This window comes from Cervus canadensis, chromosome 24, assembly GCF_019320065.1.
Source record: "Cervus canadensis isolate Bull #8, Minnesota chromosome 24, ASM1932006v1, whole genome shotgun sequence".
NCBI classification, from domain to species: Eukaryota; Metazoa; Chordata; class Mammalia; order Artiodactyla; family Cervidae; genus Cervus; species Cervus canadensis.
This window is the reverse complement of record NC_057409.1, coordinates 719,445-742,350: the sequence shown is the minus strand read 5'-3', so window position 1 is coordinate 742,350 and position 22,906 is coordinate 719,445. Positions and strand designations below refer to the sequence as shown.

At 49.4% G+C, this 22,906-nt stretch overlaps 1 protein-coding gene across 1 annotated transcript; it reads left to right on the top strand.

Annotated features, from left to right (window-relative positions):
* Positions 1-13,679: 13,679 nt before the first annotated feature.
* On the top strand, positions 13,680-14,082 carry LOC122426390 (60S ribosomal protein L31-like). The gene has a single exon (XM_043445264.1). It carries the CDS (start codon positions 13,680-13,682, stop codon positions 14,049-14,051), a length of 372 nt encoding a protein of 123 aa, XP_043301199.1. The 3' UTR covers positions 14,052-14,082.
* The last annotated feature ends 8,824 nt before the right edge of the window (positions 14,083-22,906 follow it).

Below are 22,906 nucleotides of genomic sequence, written 5' to 3'. Positions count from 1 at the left end.
GCGCTGCGGCTTCCTCCTGGGGCCCATCATGTCCTCGAGACAGGTCTCCTGGCTGCCGGGCAGGTACCCACGGGCTTGCTGCCGAGACCCCAGGAGGCAGGAGGAGGTGAGGCGGGAGGGACCGGCCGTGGCCTTGGCTGCTGGCCAGTTCCCTGCTCCCTTCCCGGGGCCCGTGCTGGCATCTGAGCGCCCCTCCGGAGGAGCAAGGGCGCTGCTAAGCCCCCCTCACTGGGCTGGGGTCTGCTCCAAGGCCAGGCCTGTGTCTCTGCAGCCGCATCAGGAACGCCCTGGGACTCCCCCACTCAGACTGGCGACTCTGCCTGAACAGAAGCTTCTCCAGGATGGACCGTATGTCTCCCATGACTTAGGAACTCCTGGAGCCCCTGCTCTGGGAGACCAGTCAGCTCTGCTAAACGAACCCCGGTCTATTTGGGGTTGGGAACGAATTCAAGTGCGTCCCTGGTGACCCAGATAGTAAAGACTCCGCCTGCAATGCAGGAGACCGGGGTTCAATCCCTGGGTCAGGAAGATCCCCTGGAGAAGGGAGAGGCTACCCACGCCAGTATCCTTTCTTGGAGAATCCCATGGACAGAGGAGCCTGGTGGGCTGCAGTCCGTGGGGACGCACAGAGTCGGACACGACTGAGAGTGAACTTGAATGCAAGTGGTGTCCTGGAGCCGCGTCCAGGGCCTCCTCCCGCTGCCGGCCCAGGGCTGAGAGTTAGCCAACCGCCAGGTCACCCTGGCCGGGGTGAGCCTGCGGCACGGCCACGCCTCACCCTGGACCTGAGGCAGCTTCCTTAACTTGCCAGCTGCCTGCCTCGTGGGGCTGGTGAGAATCGATGACATAATGCTTGTCAGGTGCTTAATGTGGGGCCGGCACAGGGTAAATGGTGCCATTATCATCACTATGAGGAGAGTCACGGGAGGTGACCGCGCCTCAGCGGTGCCCGGCGCTCCACAGTTTACAATGCACTTCCATCTGTGGTCGCCGGGAGCCTCGAGGGGCCAGTGCAGCGTCTCAGATGGAGGCTCCAAAGGTCCATGCTCCCTTCCTGGAGTCATGGAGCCCGACCGCCTGGCTCTGGCCTCATTATCCTGACCCACCAGCGGCTCGGCATCTGTACAGCATCTGAATATTACAGGCTGGGTGCCTGGAGCACGTTACTTCACCTCTCTGAGCCTCAGTTTCCTCATCTGTAAAATGGGGGCAAGAGTAGTACTTCTCTCACAGGCTTATTGTGAAGAGTAGATGACATGCGTCTTCAAAGGGCCCAGAACAGGGTCTGGCAGAGTCGGGGCTATTTCCTTTTTTCAGGGAGGGGGGCACACCATGCAGCTTATGAGATCTTAGCTCCCCAACCAGGGATCAAACCGGGGCCCCTGCAGAGGATGCAGAGTCCTACCCACTGGACCACCAGGGGTCCCCCCCCACCCCGGCCCCGGTGAATGCAAATTTGGGTTGTGCCCTTAAACAAACAAAAGAAACTAAGGAAGGAAGGAACCTGCCCCCTCCTCCCCCTTGCTCCCTTCTCAGGAGATGGAATACAGATATAACGGAGGGACACGGGGCAGCCAGATTCGACCAAGAGGGAGAAGACAAGTACTGGGGAAGCAGAGCAACAAGACAGAAGGACTCTGGGGCTCAGCCTGCCAGTCAGCTCCCGGCCACTCCTGTGCGTTCTGCCCCCTCCTCTGCTGTGAAGGCCTTTCGTCACGGGGTCGCCAAGAGTCGGACACGACTGAGCGACCGAACCGATGTCACAAGCCTCTTCTGACGTTTGTTACTACTATAAATGGCAACTGATACAAGCCAGGGTAGCCCCACCAAAAGGGAACTTTGTGAACACTGATGTCTCTTTCATTTTTTTCCCTCTTACATCCATGTAGGTGAATATGCAACAGGTGCAGATTTCCCAGGCTAACAAATGCAGGTGTGCAAGAAATGCAGCTTTATTTTGCTCAACGAACACAATTTACGTCTCATGCTCCTTGTTTCCTGCTGGTAGAACCCCAAACCACCCAGTGCGTAAGGTCGGTCACCTCAGATCAATTCCAGCGAGGATGTGTCTGCCTTCAGCAAAGCGGGGTGAGCTCCTCCGGGCCAGGGCTCCTCCTCCCCCTTCCTCACCCCTCTGTCGTTTCCGGCAGCATTTCGGTTCTGCTTAATAACTGAAACAGCATCACAGTATCACTGACTGAAGCCAGGCCGCCTGGTATTTGGGTAGGATCGGAGCTGGATGTCACGCCGTGTGACTCATGAGAGATATGAGTGATCCGCATTCCTGCCTGGTTTCCAGCTGTGGAGTCTCAGGGGCCTGGGCCCAGCATCACCTCATCGTGACCCCAGCACCACTACATACCTTCCTGGGAGGTTCCTGGGCTCCAGACCCCAGCTGAGGTTGGAGCAGGCAGACTGCTCCCAGGCAGCCCTCCCATCATCTCGGCTTCCTGGGTTCCAGGCGCATGTCTTCTCTGATCTCAAATTCCCAAGCTCCTGGGCCCCCTCCCCTGCCCTCGGAGCCCCTCTCCAGGGAACAAGGGTTGGAAGCGGTGCAGTCTCCTGACTCCCTGCTGCACACAGCGAGGCTGTTTCCATTGCTTTTGCCCTGGTCCCCAGGACCCGCTCCCCTGCCCTGGGTCAGGGAGGCCTCCTGTCTGGGCTCAAATGCAGGAGGGTCGGGGTTGGAAGGAAGTACAGGGCAGCACAAGCTCCCTTTCAAGAGATGCTGCTCACCCCTCCCTCTTTATTCCTGCCCACACGGAGGACACCATAGTGGGAAAATGTGGTCCCCAGCAAGTTTGAGTTGAAAAATGATTCTGAAAAGTCAGACTCTGAATGTGAAGATGTTGGAGGAATACCTTGACTAATACATTTCACTTATATCTTCCTTTAATGTATGTATAAGACCAACTGATAATAAAGAACATTGCCTGAAAGAGCTCTTTTGGTAAGAATAAAATAAAACCTAAGAGATACTGAAGCCTTGTGTCCTGGTTTGGTTGGTGGCCTTTTTTCTTTATTTATGGTATGAAAATATTGGTGTTGGACAATTGATGGAGACTTAGATTTGATGAGCTTTGGTTGCTTCTAATATTCTCCCCATTTTGCAGATGAGGAAACTGAGGCCCAGAGAGGTGCAGTCAAGGTCATGTAGCCAGCAACAGGGGGGATGGGACATGAAATTTAGCCACAAGGCCATTCTGCTTCTATGGGGCATCCTTCCCTTTCCCTGTCCAGTTTTATCCTCATAGTCTCCTTTGCTGTTCATGAACATCTCATAAGGAATACAAGAATCAAGATGGTGGACTTCCCTGCTGGTACAGTGGATAAGAATCCGTCTGCCAATGCAGGGGACACGGGTTCCATCCCTGGTCCAGGAAGATCCCACAAGTGTGGATGGAGCACCTAAGCCCGTGGCCACAACCACTGAGCCCCACTCTGCAACAAGAGACACCCACACACCGCAAGGAAGAGGAGCCCCTCCACTTGCTGCAACTGGAGAAAGTCTGAGCCCAGCAACAAAGAGCCAGCGCACCCCAAACTTAATTAATAATAAAAGAACCAAGGCAGGGATGACCTCTGTTTCAGAGCTAGGGAAACTGAGGTCCACTGGAGAAACGTGAATTGGCCCCAGGGATCCAGCTAAGGAAGAGTGAAACTAGCTCTAGACCCAGGTCTCCTACGGGGAGGGCCCTGCCCATGTCCAGGGATACGCCCCACACTTGTGGACCGCCCTCTGCCACACACACACACCACACCCCCAAATGCACATAGGCACCCAGACACAGATACACGCAGAGCAGGGCTGGCTTCATCTAGGGACACAAAACCATTACCCGGCCCCACATTCCGCAACGCTCCCTGGGAGGCAGCGCCAGGCTGCCGGCGGGGAAAGTGGAACCACACCGCTGCGGTTAATCCTCCTCCCCATTACAGCAATGGTTTGGGAAGGGCCTGTTGGCTCCTGGAACCAGGAAGAGCAACATCAAACGCGGCTCCTGAGTGTGCCAGAAGGAAGGGTGTTTCATTAGCCAGGAGGCGGCTACTGCCTGGGGAGGGGAGAGGCCACGGGTCTAAGCAGAAAGAAGTGGAGGCTTGGGCGTCAAGGCCCAGCGCCGCAAATCTGTGGCACTGAAGACGTCATTCCCCACCCCACGACTGGCCCCTCTGGCATCCGCATCTTTTAATAATCATAACGACAACCTGTATACGTCGGGACCTCTGGGCCTTTGGTCAGGGATCACCTCTGCCCTGCCCATCATCAGAGCTCCAGCGTGAGGCCTGGCACATGGTCGGTGCTTAATAAATGATGGCTGAACAACTGGATGGCCACCTCTTCCTATTCACACAGCTTGTAGAAAGCTCCTCGCATTTGATTTCATGATCCTGGAGTTAGTATGCCCATTTTAGAGGTGAGAAAACTAAGGCTCAGAGCAGCTGAGACAAAGCACAAGCTGGGTCATCAACCTGTGAGCTACTTCTCCCCAGCTTTACACTATTCGACCTTCATTTCCTCTTCCCCCAGCTTCTTTTTCATTTGAACACCCCTACACACACACACACATATCATACTGTCCGTACGTACAAACATGCCTGTTGCTCAGATTGTCACAGCAAAGCTGTCTGTCTTTACAAGGAGGACATGAAGAGGAGGAGGGTGATGCCATCGACTCCTCAACATTCAACCTCCCTTCCTAATAGGACCCTGAATTTGCCAACTTGCTGCTTTGGGAGGAATTATTATCACTCCACCCTCAGCTTCAGAGGCAAGTGCTAATTAACCAAAGCCACTTAGCATGTCTTATTCTCCTGGCCACAGGTATTGATTGGGAGGTGGACAGATGACCCGAGGCAGGTTGATCAAGGCCAACAAGACCCCCTTCCAGTACTTTTTTGAGCCACTAGGTAACATTTTTTTTTTTTTTGCTACTGCATTTGAATCTAGAAACAGAGTTCCAGAAACTACTTAAGCCATCTTAGGAATACAAGGGCAGAGTCTGACTGAGCATGGAGCTAATGCTGAGGCTGTATTGAGCACATATGAGCTGCTGGATCAAGCTGTACCTGAAGGTTAGCCTACCTCTGGCTTTTCAGTACCATGAGCCAATAAATTCCCTTTATTAGTGGAGTTGGGTTTTCTACAACTTGTAACTGCAGAAAAGTATCCGAACAACTATAAACAGTTTCAGTGAGATCTCCACAATAAATGCAATGACTGCTTCATGGGTCCGCAGAACTCCGCTTGTCATCAAGGCGGACGGCAGCAGAGCAGGAAGCGGGTGTGAGGACTCTTCCTCCGGCTCCTTCCACACTTCTCTCCACAGTTCTGTTATATAGTGACCTCGAGGCTTTACCTCCAATGCGGATCTAGGGTGAAGGCCCAGAAGCTGTTCTATAAGCATGGAGCTCAAGAAACCGCAGCAGAGGACCCCGGGCTAGTCTCCCCAGCCCCACCTTAAAGGAGCCACATGGACAAACAAGTCCCTGTCTCTCCCGCAACCTTGGTAGAAAGACCAGCTCTCCACGGGCAATGGCGATACTTACGGTCTCATCCTTCCATCTCATCTTCCACTGTCCTCCACTAATCGTATCCACTAACTACCTTCTGAGATGTCAAAGTTTCTCAAATGACTTATCAATTTAGAAGTTCCTGGGGCTTCCCTGGTGATTCAGTGGTTAAGCCTTTGCCTTCCAATGTAGAGGGTGCAAGTTTGATCCATGGTCAGGAGCTAAGATCTCACATGCCTCTTCAATAAAGACTTTAAAAGTGGTCCACATCAAAAAAAATAAAAAATAAAAAAAATTAAATTAAAGAAAAAAAAGGTTCCCTGAAACCTTCAAACAAACCTCACTCAGTCAAGAGGAGTTAGAAGCAACGCAGCAGCAGAGGGTGGAGTGAGGCCACTGGGATGGGGGTTCGGGCTCAAGTCCTGGCACTGCGGCTCCTGGGCTGCGAGGCTTTGGGCAGATCACATCGCCCCCTTTGTGGGAGGAAAAAACAGTCCTTCAAACACACCTGCATCTCAATCCCCCGAACCTATGAAGACGGCGAAAACTAGAGATGATGAGATCACCCTGAATTATCTAAGTGGCTTTCCCTGGTGGCTCAGATGGTAAAAAATCTGCCTGCAGTACAGAAGACCTATGTTCAGTCCCCGGGTCGGGAAGATCCCCTGGAGAAGGAAATGGATACTGATGCCAGTATCCTTGCCTGGAAAATCCCATGGACACAGGAGCCTGGCGGGCTAGTCCACGGGGTCGCAAAGAGTCAGACACGACTGAACGACTCACACACACACACACAATCTAACCAAATGAGCAGTTAAAAGTGGAGAAGTCTCCCTGGCTGTGATCAGAAGGAGACGTGACTACAGAAGAAGGGCCGGAAAGACAGCGCTGCTGGGGCTTCCTGGTGGTCCAGTGGCCACGACTCCACACTCCCAAGGCAGGGGCCCAGGTTCCATCCCTGGTCAGGGCCGCAGCTACAAGACACACCATTGCTGACTTTGGAGCTGAAGGAAGGAGGCTGTAAGCCAACACAAGTTAGTGGCCTTGAGAAGCTGGACAAGGCAAGGAAACAGATGCTCCCCCGGAGCCTCCTGAAAAGAATGCAGCCCTATCGACAGTTTAAATTCAGCCCAACGAGACTCATGTCAGGACTCAGACCTCCAAAACTCCACGAGGATCCATGGTGTTGCTCAGCCGCTGGGTTTGCGGCAATTCGCTGGAGCGCCCACAGGACCTAATGCAGACCCTGAGCCCCAGTTTGCTCATCTGGGACACAGGTAAGAGCCCCGAACTTCCGGGAGCCTGGGGGAGCTAGAGGCTGAGAGCTCAGCCCTGAAACCCCCAAGCCCAAGGTTCAGACCCAGACCGACGCAGGAGTCCAAACTCTCACCCCAAGTTGGACGGCCCTGGGAAAGCTGTCCCGCACCTCGTGAGGCACCGCCCCGACACTTCTGGACCTTGGATCTGGAGCTGCCTGGCCAGGTCAGGCCGGGGTGGCAGGGATTTAGGGAGAGTCTTGGGAGGGGCCGAAGTCCTGGGCAGGGCCCGGGTGCTGGCCCAGGAGTCAGGGGCCGTCTGGGAGTCGGCGGAGGGGAGCGACGCTCCGAGTCTCAGCCCCTCACGCCTTCTATCAGCCCTGGTGGACCCTCTCTCCAGGGAGCAAGCAAAGGAGAGTCTGTCCCCAACTCAACCGAGACCCAGGTTAGCCTCCCTTCTCCCCAGTTCTTTCACTAACCACTGTCCCCAGAGGCTTCATAAAGAGGGAATGGGGTCACACAGTGGGGCAGAAAGATAAAACCAAATGCCAGGTTGGCCCCCTACCGGCTGGAAGAACTCGAACCAACGATGTTGTCTCTATGAGCCTCCTCATTGTCTCTCCTCAGAAAAATGGGGACAAGGACGTCCCTGGTGGTCCCATGGTGAAGAATCTGCCTTCCCCAGCTGTCTGGTTGGAGATAGGCGAGTTAAGCTCATTACACTCAGGGCAGCGGGCTAATGATCTATCCACTAAACAGATTTCGGTAATGTTAAAAAAAAAAAAACAACAATCTGCCTTCCAGTGTAGGGGACCCAGGTTCGATCCCTGGTCGGATAGCTAAGGTCCCACACGCCATGGAGCAACAAAGCTCACGCCCCACAAATACTGAGACTTAGCACCCCAACGAAGAGCCCCCGCGCTGCAGCGACTGAGCCCCGAGCTCCAGAGCCGAGTGCCGTGACCGGAAGGAGGCCGTGCACAGCAATGAAGGCCCCGGGCAGCCAGAATTCAAAACAAAAGAAAAGAAAAATGGAGATCAGAAGAGTACCTAGACAACGTGTTAAAAACAACGTGGAGACATCACTTTGCTGATAAAGTTCCATCTAGTCAAAGCTACGATTTTTTTCCAGTGGTCATGTACAGATGTGAGAGTTGACCATAAAGAAGGCTGAGCACCGAAGAATTGATGCTTTTGAATTGTGGTGCTGGAGGAGATTCTTGAGAGTCCCTTGGACTGCAAGGAGATCCAACCAGTCAATTCTAAAGGAAAATCAGGTCTGAATGTTCATTGGGAGGACTGTTGCTGAAGCTGAAACTCCAATTCTTTGGCCACGTGATGCGAAGAGCTGACTCCTTGGAAAAGACCCTGATGCTGGGAAAGACTGAAGGCAGGAGGAGAAGAGGATGACAGAGGATGAGATGGTTGGGTAGCGTCCGCGCTCAATGGACATGGACTAGACGGAACTTCAGGAGAGAGTGGAGGACCAAGGAGCCTGGTGTGCTGCAGTCCACAGGGTCACAAACAGTCAGACACAACTCAGCGACTGAGCAACAGCATCAACCTTACTACTAAAGCTGTTAATTTAGCGCTACATGAATAATCACGTCAAGTATTCAGCAAGGATTAGAAACATAGTAAGTGTTAAATAATGGTTATCATTAAGTACCCACCTTTAAGTACCCACCCCCTACACACACACAAAGGAGAAAGAGATAATTTCTAGGTCAGCACAGTCAGACCTGACAAGTGCTTATTAATGACCTATTCTGTTGTTGTTCAGTAGCCCAGTGGTGTCTGACTCTTTGTGACCCCGTGGACTGCAGCGCACCAGGCCTCCCTGTCCTTCACCGTCTCCTGGAGTTTGCTCAAACTCATGTCCATTGAGTCGATGGTGCCATCCAACCATCTTGTCCTCCCTTCTCCTCCTACCCTCAATCTTTCCCAGCATCAGAGTCTTTTCCAATGAGTAGCCTCGTCTCTTCAAGTGGCCAAAGTACTGGAGCTTCAGCTTCAGCATCAGTCCTTCCAATGAGTATTCAGGATCAATTTCCTTTAGGATTAACTGCTTTGATCTCCTTGCTGTCAAGGGACACTCAAGAGTCTTCTCCAGCCCCACAGTTCAAAAGCATCAATTCTTTAGCCTTCTTTATGGTCCAGCTCTCACATCTGTACATGACGGCAGGAAAAACCATAGCTTTGACCACACAGACCTTTGTTGGCAAAGTGATGCCTCTGCTTTTTCATATGCTGTCTAGGTTGGTCACAGCTTTTCTTCCAAGGAGCAAGCGTCTTTTAATTTCATGGCTGCAGTCACTGTCCGCAGTGACTGCGTGTAAGGCCCAATCAAACCCTAATAGAAACTGGAGGACACACATCCTTTCCCTTCCGGGGGACTCGGCCTCAGGGAAACAGGAGACCAGAATTCACAGCGAAGCGGACCAGGGCTCAGAGCGGAGCTTCCTGGGAAAAGACAGCAGACGGCAGCCAGCAGTCGCAGAGGGCAGCCAAGGTGGGATGAGAGAGGCCCTGGTGCCTGGCAGCCATTTATGGAGTCCATGCTCCATCCCAGACACGGGCCATTGCTTAAACATTTAGGTGCTATAATCCTCACAACAGCTCTTAGAAAGCACGCTATTATTATACCCGTTTCATAGGCAAGGAAACCGTGCCCAGAGTAACCTTCCCAATCTTGGGCGCTGGTAGGAGGCAGACAGGGTCTACGGGCAGGTCCTGGCACTCCAGCGCTCCTCAGACTTCAGCACGCACTGGAGTCTTCTGGGGATCTTGTTAAAATGCTCTCTGGCTCAACAGGGCTGGCCGGAGAGACAGCCACCTTATTTCTAACAAGCTCCACAGGCCATACTGGGAGCTTCTGGCTCTATACTGCCCCTTACTAAGTGATCACTGGAGACTCAAGAGTTGTGGGTTCGATCCCTGGATCAGGAAGACCCCCTGGAGTAGGAATGGCATGTCTGACTCTCAGTGACCCCGTGGACTGCAGCCCACCAGGCTCCTCCGTCCACGGGGCTCTCCAGGCCGGAGCACTGCAGTGGGCTGCCATTTCCTTCTCCAGGGGAATCTTCCTGACCCAGGGACCGAACCCGGGTCTCCTGCATTGCAGGCGGATTATTTACCATCTGAGCCACCGGGAAAGTCCCAGGAAATGGCAACCCGCTCCAATAGTCTTGCCTGGAAATTTCCATGGACAGAGGAGCCTGGCAGGCTGCAGTCCATGGGGTCAAACATGAGTTGAACACGACTGAGCACGGCACACACACATACGTTGTGATTATTAATAAGGAGTTTTGCGACGGTTCCTGTAAGGTAAGTAGGGCCTTGGAGAGCTTCATCTGCCAAGGTCATGGAGCCGGCAGACAGCAGAGTTAGGACTTGAACCCAGGGCTCATGATCACGTCAACACACCAGGTTGACGTAAAATGGAAGGATGCCCGGGAGGAAGGATGCCTGAAACCACTGGCAAAAAGGGACTCCTCTGGGGGCCCTGAGACTGTGCTTTGGCAATTTCAAATCTTGGTCCCAGGACTGGGACCAACCCTGGTCCCTTTGGTCCCGGGGGCTTTGTGGGGCTCCAGCAGGTCCAGAGAGGTGGGGGTGCCTAGTTTTCCAGACAGAGACGCGGCTGCCTTCAGCCAATCAGCTCTGGCTTTTCATCCCCATCCCGGGTGGTTGGAGGAGGGCACTCCCCACCCCACCCCTGATCACCCAGGGGCGCCTCCACCACCCACTGCCAGTCCTTAGGGGCTGGGACGCCCGGGACGGTGGCTCCTGTCAGGAATCTGAGCTTAGTCACTAAGGCCCTCGTCGCCTGCCCTAATCCCTGCTAATCTGCGCTAAACCCTCACTTCTGGGCGTCATGGATCCGGGCTTCACGGGGCGCGCCTCTCTCGCCCTACTCACATCCCATGGTTCATGCTTCCCCGACCCCAGCCCCCCAACAGCACCAGACGACCCCCGCAAGGAGCACCAGAGGAATGGCTCGGACAGTTCTTCTGGTCCAGGCCGACAAACCCATGTCACAGATGGGAAAACAGAGGCCCAGGAGGAAGAAACCTGCCTGGGGCCAGCAGAGCTGGACTCTGTGGAATTCTGTGGACTGCATCTCCTATTTCTGTCTAAACGCATGCTCTCACGCTTAGGCCAGGCCCTGGCAGGTAGGTGTTGAGTGAACCTCGGCCTTTGGGATCATCCCAAACTGCACACTGAACAAGTGAAAAAGACAAGACTGTAGTTGCAAAGTTAGTGAGAGAAATGAAGGGGTGGAATATTCTGGAAGGTGCAGGGGAAAACAGTAAAATGTGCCTTTTTATATGAAATGCACGCATGCTAAGTCACTTCTGTCGCGTGCATGCTAAGTCACTTCTGTCGTGTCCGACTCTGTGTGACCCTACGGACTGTAACCCTCCAGGCTCCTCTGTCCATGGAATTTTCTAGGTAAGAACACTGCAGTGGGTTGCCATGGCCTCCTCCAGGGGATCTTCCCAACCCAGGGACTGAACCTGAGTCTCTTATGTCTCCTGCTTCGGCAGGCAGGTTCTCTATCACTACTGCCGCCTGGGAAGTCCATTTTATATGAAAACCTGCTGGAAATACTGGTTGTTGAAGCCAGAATGTGCCTGCTTTTCTTTGCCTTTGCTTTCACTTTTAAAAGTGCAAACTCACGGGGTTTCCCTGGTGGCCCAGCCTGCAATGCAGGGGACATCAGCTCCATCCCTGGTTGGGGAAGACCCCACGCGCCACGGGGCAGTGAAGCCCGTGGGCCACACGCACTGAGCCCGCGCCCTAAAGCCCCTGCTCTGTAACAAGAGGAGCCCCCTCAGTGAGAAGCTAAGCGCTGCAGCTGGAGACCAGTCCCCACTCTCCCCAACCAGAGAAAGCCCGCCCAGCAAGGAAGATCCAGCACAGTCATAACTAAATTTTAAATAAATAAAATATAAACTCATATTTTCCACGTCAAGCTGCTGGCAGTTTACTTGCATATTTCATTTAATCCTTTTAGCTGGAGATTATATTTCCCTTGTTTTACAGATGCAGAAACTAATTGGAATCAGGTATTAGGTCACTTGCCTGGTAGCTAGAGACAGATGTGAGACTTAAAACCAGGTCTGTGCTTTTTCTCTTTTCCCCCAACCGAAATGAACTAACAGTGTGTTGAGAGCTTTCAGACCTGAAGTTCTGAGGCTCTGTTGGAACAGTTTATATTTTTGAATTGATCTTTCTGAAAAGGGCACGTCTGCTCTTCTGCCACCTGAGTCTGTCCCCAGCCTCTGCCCAGGTCAGCCCACGGCTCCCAGGAGGCTGCTCCTTTGTGGGAAATCTCCCAGGAGACATGCAAGAGTCTGTGTACCGAGCAGCTGCGTGTCCAGTTAGAGCAGAGGGAGCGTGAAACGTGGGGCTCGGGAGAACCGGGCTATCAGTCTCATCTGAGTTAATCCCCTGGCGTTACAGGACAGATACTCTTCTGAGACCGGAGAGAGAAAAGCCATGAGACACTTCTGCTCTCTGCTCCTCAGTCTGCCCACCCGTAAGATGAGAGCGCTTGACTAGGTCAGAGATGGCAGGATGCACCGCACACCGGCCACTTCTCTCCATACCAGCTCTCGTGGCAGACATTGCTAATCGATCCTGGAGTGCTTTCCTGCTGAAACACGTCGGCCTCAGCTGCATAACTCCCAACAGTCACCAAACACGGAGCAAAGAGGTGCCAGAGGAGATGAGATATTTTGCCCTCCCAGGACCAAGGCAGCTCAGCTTCTTCTCAGCTCTGCCTTCAGTCAATATCTTCCACTCCCCCAGGGACCCCAGCTCTCAGGCTTGTCTGCTCTAGGAAAGTGGCCTGCACCATGATGAGTGAGACGGCTGGGCCAAACCTAACAGCTACGGGGCAGCCTCCTTCTTTCTCTTTCCTTGTGCTGAGAGGAAAGACACTTAGCAAGCCCCCTGAAGACCCACCCCCGTGCCGCACGTCCTGGCAGGCCGGCTTCCCAGGCTTGCCCCAGGGAGGCTTAGCACTCCTGCAGTCAGACGTCATTCAGCTGCCCCTGAAGACCACACTGGCTCTGACCGAAGTTCACAAAGGAAAGAAGTAGGAAGTTGCGGTGAGCCAGGGAGGAATCCCACAGAGAGGTGGTTTTCCCCATCCATCAACTGCTGCGTACCTCCAAGCCTCTGCACACGCAGTTCCCCCTACTCTGACCACTCTGCCCCTCTGTCGGTCCGATGGGCTCCTGTTCATTCCTGAAACCCTATTCAGATATCCTCTCCTTTGGAAAGCCTTCCTCGCCTCCCCTCCAGGCAGTCACCCACTTCTTGGGTATGCTGTCTGTGCATTGTGAACACACTTATCCTTTCTCGAGGTCACTGTAGTGGAATTGCTTACTTCTCTATTACCCTCTTTAGACTGTAAACTCCTTGAAGGTAGAACCACATCTCATTCAGTCAAGGACTTGTTACAGAGCACAAACTCACTAAATATTTGTGGACCTGTTGATCCAAGCCCAAGCCCTACCCCCTGAAAAGTTTAAACTATCTCCAGGTAATGAGCCAGGAACAAGTATCATTATCCCCAATTTGCAAGTGACTCACTCAGGTCAAGAGGCACGCCAAAAGGTCCCCCGCTCATGCCACCAGCTAAGTCAGGGCAGGGTCTGGAAGCCCAAGCTTGCCAGCACTCCGAGGAGAGGAAGTGCTCTCTCCCTGTGATGCTGCATAGAGTTGACCAACCCTGAGCGCCCATTCGTGTTTTTCCACCGTTTACATGCTAAGGCTGGAGCCGTCAATCCGAGTGGTAGGAGCTACATGTGCATGCTACCACTGTCGAAAGTTTGCAGCATTTGTTTCAGCAAATGCCTTTTAAGAAATCAAAAACACCTTTCCAACCCCGGCTGCAGGATGGCTCCTGCAAAGAAGGGCGGCGAGAAGGGCCAGTCCACCATCAACGAGGTGGTGACAAAAGAATACACCATCAACACTCACAAGCGCATCCATGGAGTGGGTTTCAAGAAGCGTGCCCCTAGGGCACTCAAAGAAATCCGGAAGTTTGCCATGAAGGATATGGGAACCCTGGACGTGCGCATCGACACCAGGCTCAACAAAGCCGTCTGGGCCAAAGGAATCAGGAATGTCCCACACCGGATCCGTGTGCGGTTGTCCAGAAAGTGTAATGAAGATGAAGACTCGCCAAAGAAGCTCTACATTTTGGGTACCTATGTGCCCGTCACCACCTTCAAAAATCTACAGACAGTCAATGTGGACGAGAACTAACTGCTGATGGTCCAATGAAGTTATCGAACTGCAAAAAAAAAAAAAAAAAGAAAAGAAATAAAAAACAAAGTGCTAACATCCTTGATAAACAAAGAGCTCTCACAAGTAAATAAAAGTAAAAGCTCAGTAGAAAATAGATAAAAGTCACAGGCAAGCCACACAATTTTAAATAATTCAGTGAGCATTCACTGAGCAACTATTATGTGTCAGGCACTATTCGAGACATTGTAGGTGCAGAGCCAACAGCAGGAGGTCCCTGCTCTCCTGGAATAACCTAGTGAGAAGGAGACAGACACAAGGAAGGAACATCTATATCTCACACAGAGGCAGTGGTAAGTGCTGAGAGAGCCGATTTCTAGGCGTCTGGAGGTCCCGAGAAGAGAGGGGTCTGGAGCTCTCGAGGAGGAGGGGGTGGGGGGGAGGAGGAGGAGGAGGGGGAGGGAAGGACAAACATCCGGTTTTCTCTACGTTCCTTAGTCTTAGTCACTTAAAACGCTTTTTTCTTTAAGCCCCGAACTGATGATTATACAACAAACAACTCAGTGTAAACTCTGTTCTAAGGATTATATAATAACAATGTATCATGCTCGAGGACAGTTTCTCCTTGAAAACATTCAGGCTAATCCTGTTATCTTAAAATGTAAATTATGGGAGTGGATCTAGTAAGATCTTTACAACCTTGAGACATTCTTTTGATTTATTGTAATAATTAATTAAACAGTATATAACTCCCTTGCTAACACTAGCGAGGGAGACACTCTCCATCCCCCTTCTGAGTCTATGTCAAGCTTTCTCTGTCCCTTTTCTTACTTTAATGAAACTCTGCTACACAAAAGCTCTTAAGTGATCAAGCCTGGTCCCTGGTCCCGAAGCTAAATCGTCTTCTTTGGAGATCAGGAATCTGACATTGTTCAGTAGTATCAGTAATAATATTATAATCTTACAGTCTTTCAGAAACAGAAAGATTCAGTTGTGCCCGACTCTTTGTGACCCCATGGACTGCAGCCCACCAGGCTCCTCTGTCCATGGGATTTCCCAGGCAAGAATACTGGGGTGGGTTGCCATTTCCTTCTCCAGGGGATCTTCCCGACCCAGGGATCGAACCCGAGTCTCCTGCATTGCAGGCAGATTCTTTACTGACTGAGCTACAGGGGACAGTACTGTGTAGCAAAGTGAAACAGGGTGATACAATAGAAGTGACAGAGCTAGGGTAGGTAGGATGGTCAGGAAAGACGTCTCAAGAAGGCGCCGAACTATTTATAATGGTCAAGACATGGAAGTAACCACAGTGTCCATCAACAGAACAGATTAATGGATAAAGAAGATATAGTATATATATTGGGTTGGCCAAAAAGTTCATTCAGCTTTATACCATCTTAACGGAAAACCCGAATGAACTTTTTGGAAACCCAATACACACTGGAATACTACTTAGCCATAAAAAAGGATGAAATAATGCCATTTGCAGCAACATGGATGGGCCTAGAGATTATCAAGGTATTAAGTGGTGGTATTAAGTGAAGTAACACATATGATATAACTTACATGTGGAATCTAAAAAATGATACAGATAAACTTATTTACAAAACGGGAATAGACTGGGGATTCCCCGGTCCTTCAGTGGTTAGTACCCCATGCTTCCACTACAGGGGGCATAGGTTCAGTCTCTGGTCAGGGAACCAAGATCCCTCAAGTCATGCAGCACAGCCAAAAAAAAAAGACTAACAGACATAGAAAACAAACCACATATGGTTACCAAAGTGGATGGGGAGGAGTACATTAGGAGTTTGGGATTAACACTTACACACTATTGTATATAAAATGAACAGCAAGGACCTGCTGTGTAGGGAACCATATTCAATATCTTATAATAACCCACAATGGAAAATAATCTGAAAAAGAATATATGTATGTACACATATACATATGCATCCTAAGTCGCTTCAGTCATGTCCAGCTCTTTGAGACTCTATGGACTGTAGCCCACCAGGCTCCTCTGTCCATGGAATTCTCCAGGCAAGAATACTGGTGTGGGTTGCCATTCCCTTCTCCAGGGACCTTCATGACACAGGGTGAACCCCAGTCTTCTGCGGCTCCTACAACGCAGATATTTTACTACTGAACCACCAGGGAAGCCCACATATACATACATACATACATACATACATATATATATGTATAGCTGAATCACTTTGCTATATAACATGACATTGTAAATAAACTATAATTTTTTATGGTTAGAAAAAAAGGAACTGCTGATATCTGAATAACAAAAACACTCCTGAGTAGGGGCCAGTGAGGCAGGACAAGGTCTCTAAGTAAGAAGGAGCTCAGACAAGGGTGAGCGTGGCCAGAGAGGAGAGAGTGAGGAGGGGCATGTGGATAGAGAGGAGAGGAGGGGTGAGGAGGGGCGTGTGGACAGAGAGGAGGGGTGAGGAGGGGCGTGTGGACAGGGGGGCAGAGAGGAGGGGTGAGGAGGGGCTTGTGGAGGACAGGGGGCCCAGCACACAGGGCTCGGTGAGCTGGGAGAGAGTTCAGATGTGAGTGAGGCAGGAACACCAGAAGCAGGAGAAGGAGGTGATCTGGTTGCATTTTTTCATCACTTTGGCTGCTGAGTGGAGAGCTGACAGAAACAGAGGGAAGCAGAGAGTGCAATCAGGAGGCACCTCATCCATCCAGGGCAGACGTGATGAGGACTAGGAGTGAGGGAGTGCCTGGGGTGGGAGTGTAAAGATTCAGGATGTCTGGGGGAGTAAGTCACAGAATTTGCTGATGATGGACTGGATTTGGGGGTGAGGGGAAAGGGGAGTCGAGAATACTGTACATATTTTGCCTGGGGTAGACAGTAGTACTTTTTCTTGGATGGGAAAAATGGAAGAAAGTGGGAGGGAAGGAGCTGGTTAAGACAGAAGTTTGGATTTTAGTTTCCCAATCAGGGATCGAACTCCACGCCCATTGCAGTAGAAGCATGGAGTCTTAACCACTGGACAGCTAGGGAAGTCCCCAGAAGTTTAAAAAAAAATATATTAGCTAACATTAGCTGAGCTTTTCCTCTGTGCCTGGCACACTTTCCATCGGGGGTTTGAGGCCAGATAATTCTTTGTCACTGGGTGTCTTGAACACTGCAGGATGTTTAGCAACATCCCTGGCCTCTGCCCACTAGAGGCCAGTAGCACTTGTGTATACACACTCACACACAATCACACTCAAACACACTCACACACACATCACCCACCCACACTATCACACACACACTCACACACACTCATACAATCACACACACACACTCTCACACACAATCACACTCACAATCACACACACTCACCCTCACACACACACACTCACACACACACTCACACTCACAATCATACACACACAATCACACACACACCCACACACACACAATCACACACACACTCACCCACCCACACACAATCACCCACACACACTCACCCACATACTGGGACTGGCCTAGAGAGAGCAAGGCCGTATTTAAATAATGACTCACAATGAAACTTTCTATTTCTGCTGGGTCAGGATTCCAGATGACCATTATTACAGGACTATGCTCTCTGGAAGTGGTTCTGAAGGCCTTCAGAACACACACACACACTCACACACACTCACCCACACACACACAATCACACACACAGTCTCACTCACACACACACTCACACAATCACACTCACACACACTCACATACACACAGAATCACACTCACACACACTCACCCCCCATACACAATCACACACACACACAATCACACCCACACAGACACACACAATCACACAATCACACACACACAATCACACACACACACCCATACACACACAATCACACACAATCACACTCACACACAATCACACTATCACACACACAATCACACTCACACAGACACTCACACACACACACTCACACACACACACTCAACTGGACAATCAAACATGTCTCCAGACATTGCCTAATGACTCCCTGGGGTAAAATCACTCCTGGTTGCAAACACTGCTCTTCATAGATTCTCTCATCTAATCCTTGCAAGCACCCTACGAATTCAGCCATCATCCCCAATTTACAGATGAGGAAAACGGAGGCCCACACAAGCTAAGCTCTTTTTTGGCCAGGGAAGGATCAGTTGCCCACTGACCATCCATGGAGAGACACCCTAGGAGTCGGGTGTTCGGACGTGCCCGTGGTTTGCAGGAGCAGTTAGGGTGATGAGCGAGTTGCAGTCGGTCGTCACTGGTGTCTCAGTGGGGCTGACCCCATGGACCAAGGAGGCCGTCCCACTGTTGCTCGGCTTGCCGGGTCAGTTCTCCGACCAGGGACCGAGCCTGGGCTACGGCAGTGAAAGCCCGGAATCCTAACTGCTAGGCCACCAGGGAACCCCCTCTTTTCTTCTGCAGAACATCATTCCTCCTGGTATCGCTCCTGTCTCTGGAGTCACCCGTTTCTTTCTTTTCTGAATCATGCCCATAAGCAAACACAGGCAACATCACCCTCCCTGTATCTCACCCCCTCCAGCTCCCACCCCGTTTCTCCGCTTCCCTTCACAGCAGCGTTCCTGAAATAGCCGGCACAGGCTGTCTCTTCCAAACCTCACCATTCTCCCCGCCACCCTCTGTAATTCCCGGGCTCCAGGCCGACCAAGCCCACCGGTCACTCCTCCGTCCCCGTCTCACTGGCCCTCTCAGCCGCCTTGGACACACTTGGCCTCCCTCCCTCTTAAAGCGCCTTCTTTCCTGGCCATCTTTTGTTGTTGTTGTTTTAAAAAGTTGCTAAGTTGTGCCCGACTCTTTGCGACCCCATGGATTGCAGCACACCAGGCTTCTCTGTCCTTTACCATCTCGTGGAACTTGCTCAAACTCTTGTCCATCAAGTTGGTGATGCCATCCAACCATCTCATCCTGTCACCACTTTCTCCTCCTGCCTTCAATCTTTCCCAGCATCAGGGTCTTTTCCAATGAGTTGGCTCTTCCCATCAGGTGGCCAAGGTATTAGAACTTCAGCATCAGTCCTTCCAATGAGTATTCAGGACTGATCTCCTTTAGGATGGACTGGTTGGATCTCCTTGCAGTCCAAGGGACTCTCAAGGGTCTTCTCCAACACCACAGTTCAAAAGCATCAATTCTTCGGCGCTCAGCTGTCTTTAGGGTCTAACTCTAACATCCATACATGATTAATGGAAAAATCATAGCTTTGACTACTTGGACCTTTGTTGGCATCTTGACTTTCCTCAACTCCTCTGTTCCTCCTCCAAGTGTTACAAGGGCCCAAAAGGGACTATCCTGATGGTCCAGTGGCTAAGACTCTGCACTCCCAGTGCAGGGGGCTCGGGTTCCCTCCCGGGTCAGGGAACTAAATCCCACATGCCGCAACTAAGAGTTCAAATGGTGCAACTAAAGATTCCACAAGCCCCAACTGAGACTTGGTATAGCCACATAAATAAACAAATAATTTTTAACAAGTAAAATACAACGGTCCAGGGTCTGGGTCTGGGTCCCCTTTGCTTCCTACTTACACAAAAGAAAAAAATATACACGGCCAGTACACAAAGAAAAATTCAACATCCATTTATGATAAAAACTCTCCAGAAAGCAGGCATAGAAGGAACATACCTCAACATAATAAAAGCTATATATGACAAACCCACAGCAAACATTATCCTCAATGGTGAAAAATTGAAAGCATTTCCCTTAAAGTCAGGAACAAGACAAGGGTGTCCACTCTCACCACTACTATTCAACATAGTTTTGGAAGTGTTGGCCACAGCAATCAGAGCAGAAGAAGTAGTAAAAGGAATCCAGATAGGAAAAGAAGAAGTAAAACTCTCACTGTTTGCAGACAACATGATCCTCTACATAGAAAACCCTAAAGACTCTACCAGAAAATTACTAGAGCTAATCAATGAATACAGTAATGTTGCAGGATATAAAATTAACACACAGAAATCCCTTGCATTCCTATACGCTAACAATGAGAAAACAGAAAGAGAAATTAAGAAAATAATACCATTCACCATTGCAACAAAAAGAATAAAATACTTAGGAGTATATCTACCTAAAGAAACAAAAGACCTATACATAGAAAACTATAAAACACTGATGAAAGAAATCAAAGAGGACACAAACAGATGGAGAAATATACCATGTTCATGGATTGGAAGAATCAATATTGTCAAAATGGCTATACTACCCAAAGCAATCTATAGATTCAATGCAATCCCTATCAAGCTACCAACGGTATTTTTCACAGAACTAGAACAAATAACTTCACAATTTGTATGGAAATACAAAAAACCTCAAATAGCCAAAGCAATCTTGAGAAAGAAGAATGGAACTGGAGGAATCAACCTGCCTGACTTCAGGCTCTACTACAAAGCCACAGTCATCAAGACAGTATGGTACTGGCACAAAGACAGAAATATAGATCAATGGAACAGAACTGAAAGCCCAGAGATAAATCCACGAACCTATGGACACCTTATCTTCGACAAAGGAGGCAAGGATATACAATGGAAAAACCTCTTTAACAAGTGGTGCTGAGAAAACTGGTCAACCACTTGTAAAAGAATGAAACTAGAACACCTTCTAACACCATACACAAAAATAAACTCAAAATGGATTAAAGATCTAAATGTAAGACCAGAAACTATAAAACTCCTAGAAGAGAACATAGGCAAAACACTCTCCGACATGAATCACAGCAGGATCCTCTATGACCCACCTCCCAGAAATATTAGAAATAAAAGCAAAAATAAACAAATGGGACCTAATGAAACTTAAAAGCTTTTGCACAACAAAGGAAACTATAAGCAAAGTGAAAAGACAGCCCTCAGAATGGGAGAAAATAATAGCAAATGAAGCAACAAAGGATTAATCTCAAAAATATACAAGCAGCTCCTGCAGCTCAATTCAAGAAAAATAAATGACCCAATCAAAAAATGGGCCAAAGAACTAAACAGACATTTCTCCAAAGAAGACATACAGATGGCTAACAAACACATGAAAAGATGCTCAACATCACTCATTATCAGAGAAATGCAAATCAAAACCACAATGAGGTACCATTACACGCCAGTCAGGATGGCTGCTATCCAAAAGTCTACAAGCAATAAATGCTGGAGAGGGTGTGGAGAAAAGGGAACCCTCTTACACTGTTGGTGGGAATGCAAACTAGTACAGCCACTATGGAGAACAGTGTGGAGATTTCTTAAAAAACTGGAAATAGAACTGCCATATGACCCAGCAATCCCACTTCTGGGCATACACACTGAGGAAACCAGATCTGAAAGAGACACGTGCACCCCAATGTTCATCGCAGCACTGTTTATAATAGCCAGGACATGGAAGCAACCTAGATGCCCATCAGCAGATGAATGGATTAGGAAGCTGTGGTACATATACACCATGGAATATTACTCAGCCATTAAAAGAATTCATTTGAACCAGTCCTAATGAGATGGATGAAACTGGAGCCCATTATACAGAGTGAAGTAAGCCAGAAAGATAAAGAACATTACAGCATACTAACACATATATATGGAATTTAGAAAGATGGTAATGATAACCCTATATGCAAAACAGAAAAAGAGACACAGATGTACAGAATAGACTTTTGGACTCTGTGGGAGAAGGCGAGGGTGGGATGTTTAGAGAGAACAGCATCAAAACATGTATATTATCAAGGGTGAAACAGATCACCAGCCCAGGTTGGATGCATGAGACAAGTGCTCGGGCCTGGTGCACTGGGAAGACCCAGAGGGATGGGATGGAGAGGGAGGCAGGAGGGGGGATCGGGATGGGGAACACATGTAAATCCATGGCTGATTCATGTCAATGTATGGCAAAAACCACTACAATATTGTAAAGTAATTAGCCTCCAACTAATAAAAATAAATGAAAAGAAAAAAGAAAAAAATATACACGGCCAGTACACAAAGAAAAATGTGCTCAGCCCCAATTATAACAAAAAGAAATGCCCAATAAAACAAATGAGATATATTTTCAATTTATCACAATGCCAAAGACTCAAAAGATGAATAATACTCACTGTCAGTGTCAGTGTGGATGTGGGGAAACAGGCATTTCCATTCACCGCCGGTGAGAAAGATAAATGGGAGCTTTTGTGGATGGCAGTTTTGCAATAGCTCTCTGTAGACACATAAAACAGAATAGAATGATCAGTCCTCTGCTTTTTCCTGAAATTGTTTTATTGACATAATTTAAGATTTACAGAAAAGCTGCAAGAATAAAACAAAGAAGGAATTTCCTGGTGGTCCAGTGGTTAGGACTCCACGCTTTCAGTGCTAAGGGCCCAGGTTCAATCCCTGGCCTGGGAAATGAGGTCCTGCAAGCCACACAGCATGGCCAAAAAGTGTAAAAAATTAAAAAGATAAATTAAAAAAGAGCAAAGAATTTGCAGATGCCCTGCTCTAGATCACCTAGAGTCCACAAATGACAACATCTTACTACATCAGTGTTCTCTCTCCAACTGCATGCATTTATTTATATTTATATATATTTCTATACTGCGTATTTATAGTCCATGTATTACATGTTTGTTTCCCAAACCACTTAGTAGTAAGTTGCAGGCATGATGTTCTTTTTCTATAAATACTTAAGTATGCATCTCCTCAAAGTATGGAATTCCCTTCCATAACCACAATACAATTATCAAAATCAAGAAATTAACACACTGATACAACACTCTGCTCTAACCCATGGATCTCACTGGGATTTCACCAACTGTCAAAATAACATCCATTTCAGCAAAAGAAAACCCAAGATCATGTGTCACATCCAGCCATTGTATCTCTTTAGGGCCCTTAAATCTGGAGCAGTTCCTCAGACCTTCTT

Coding starts and splice junctions, on each gene's coding strand:
- LOC122426390 (XM_043445264.1), top strand. CDS start 13,680: ATGGCTCCTGCAAAGAAGGGCGGCGAGAAGGGCCAGTCCACCATCAAC.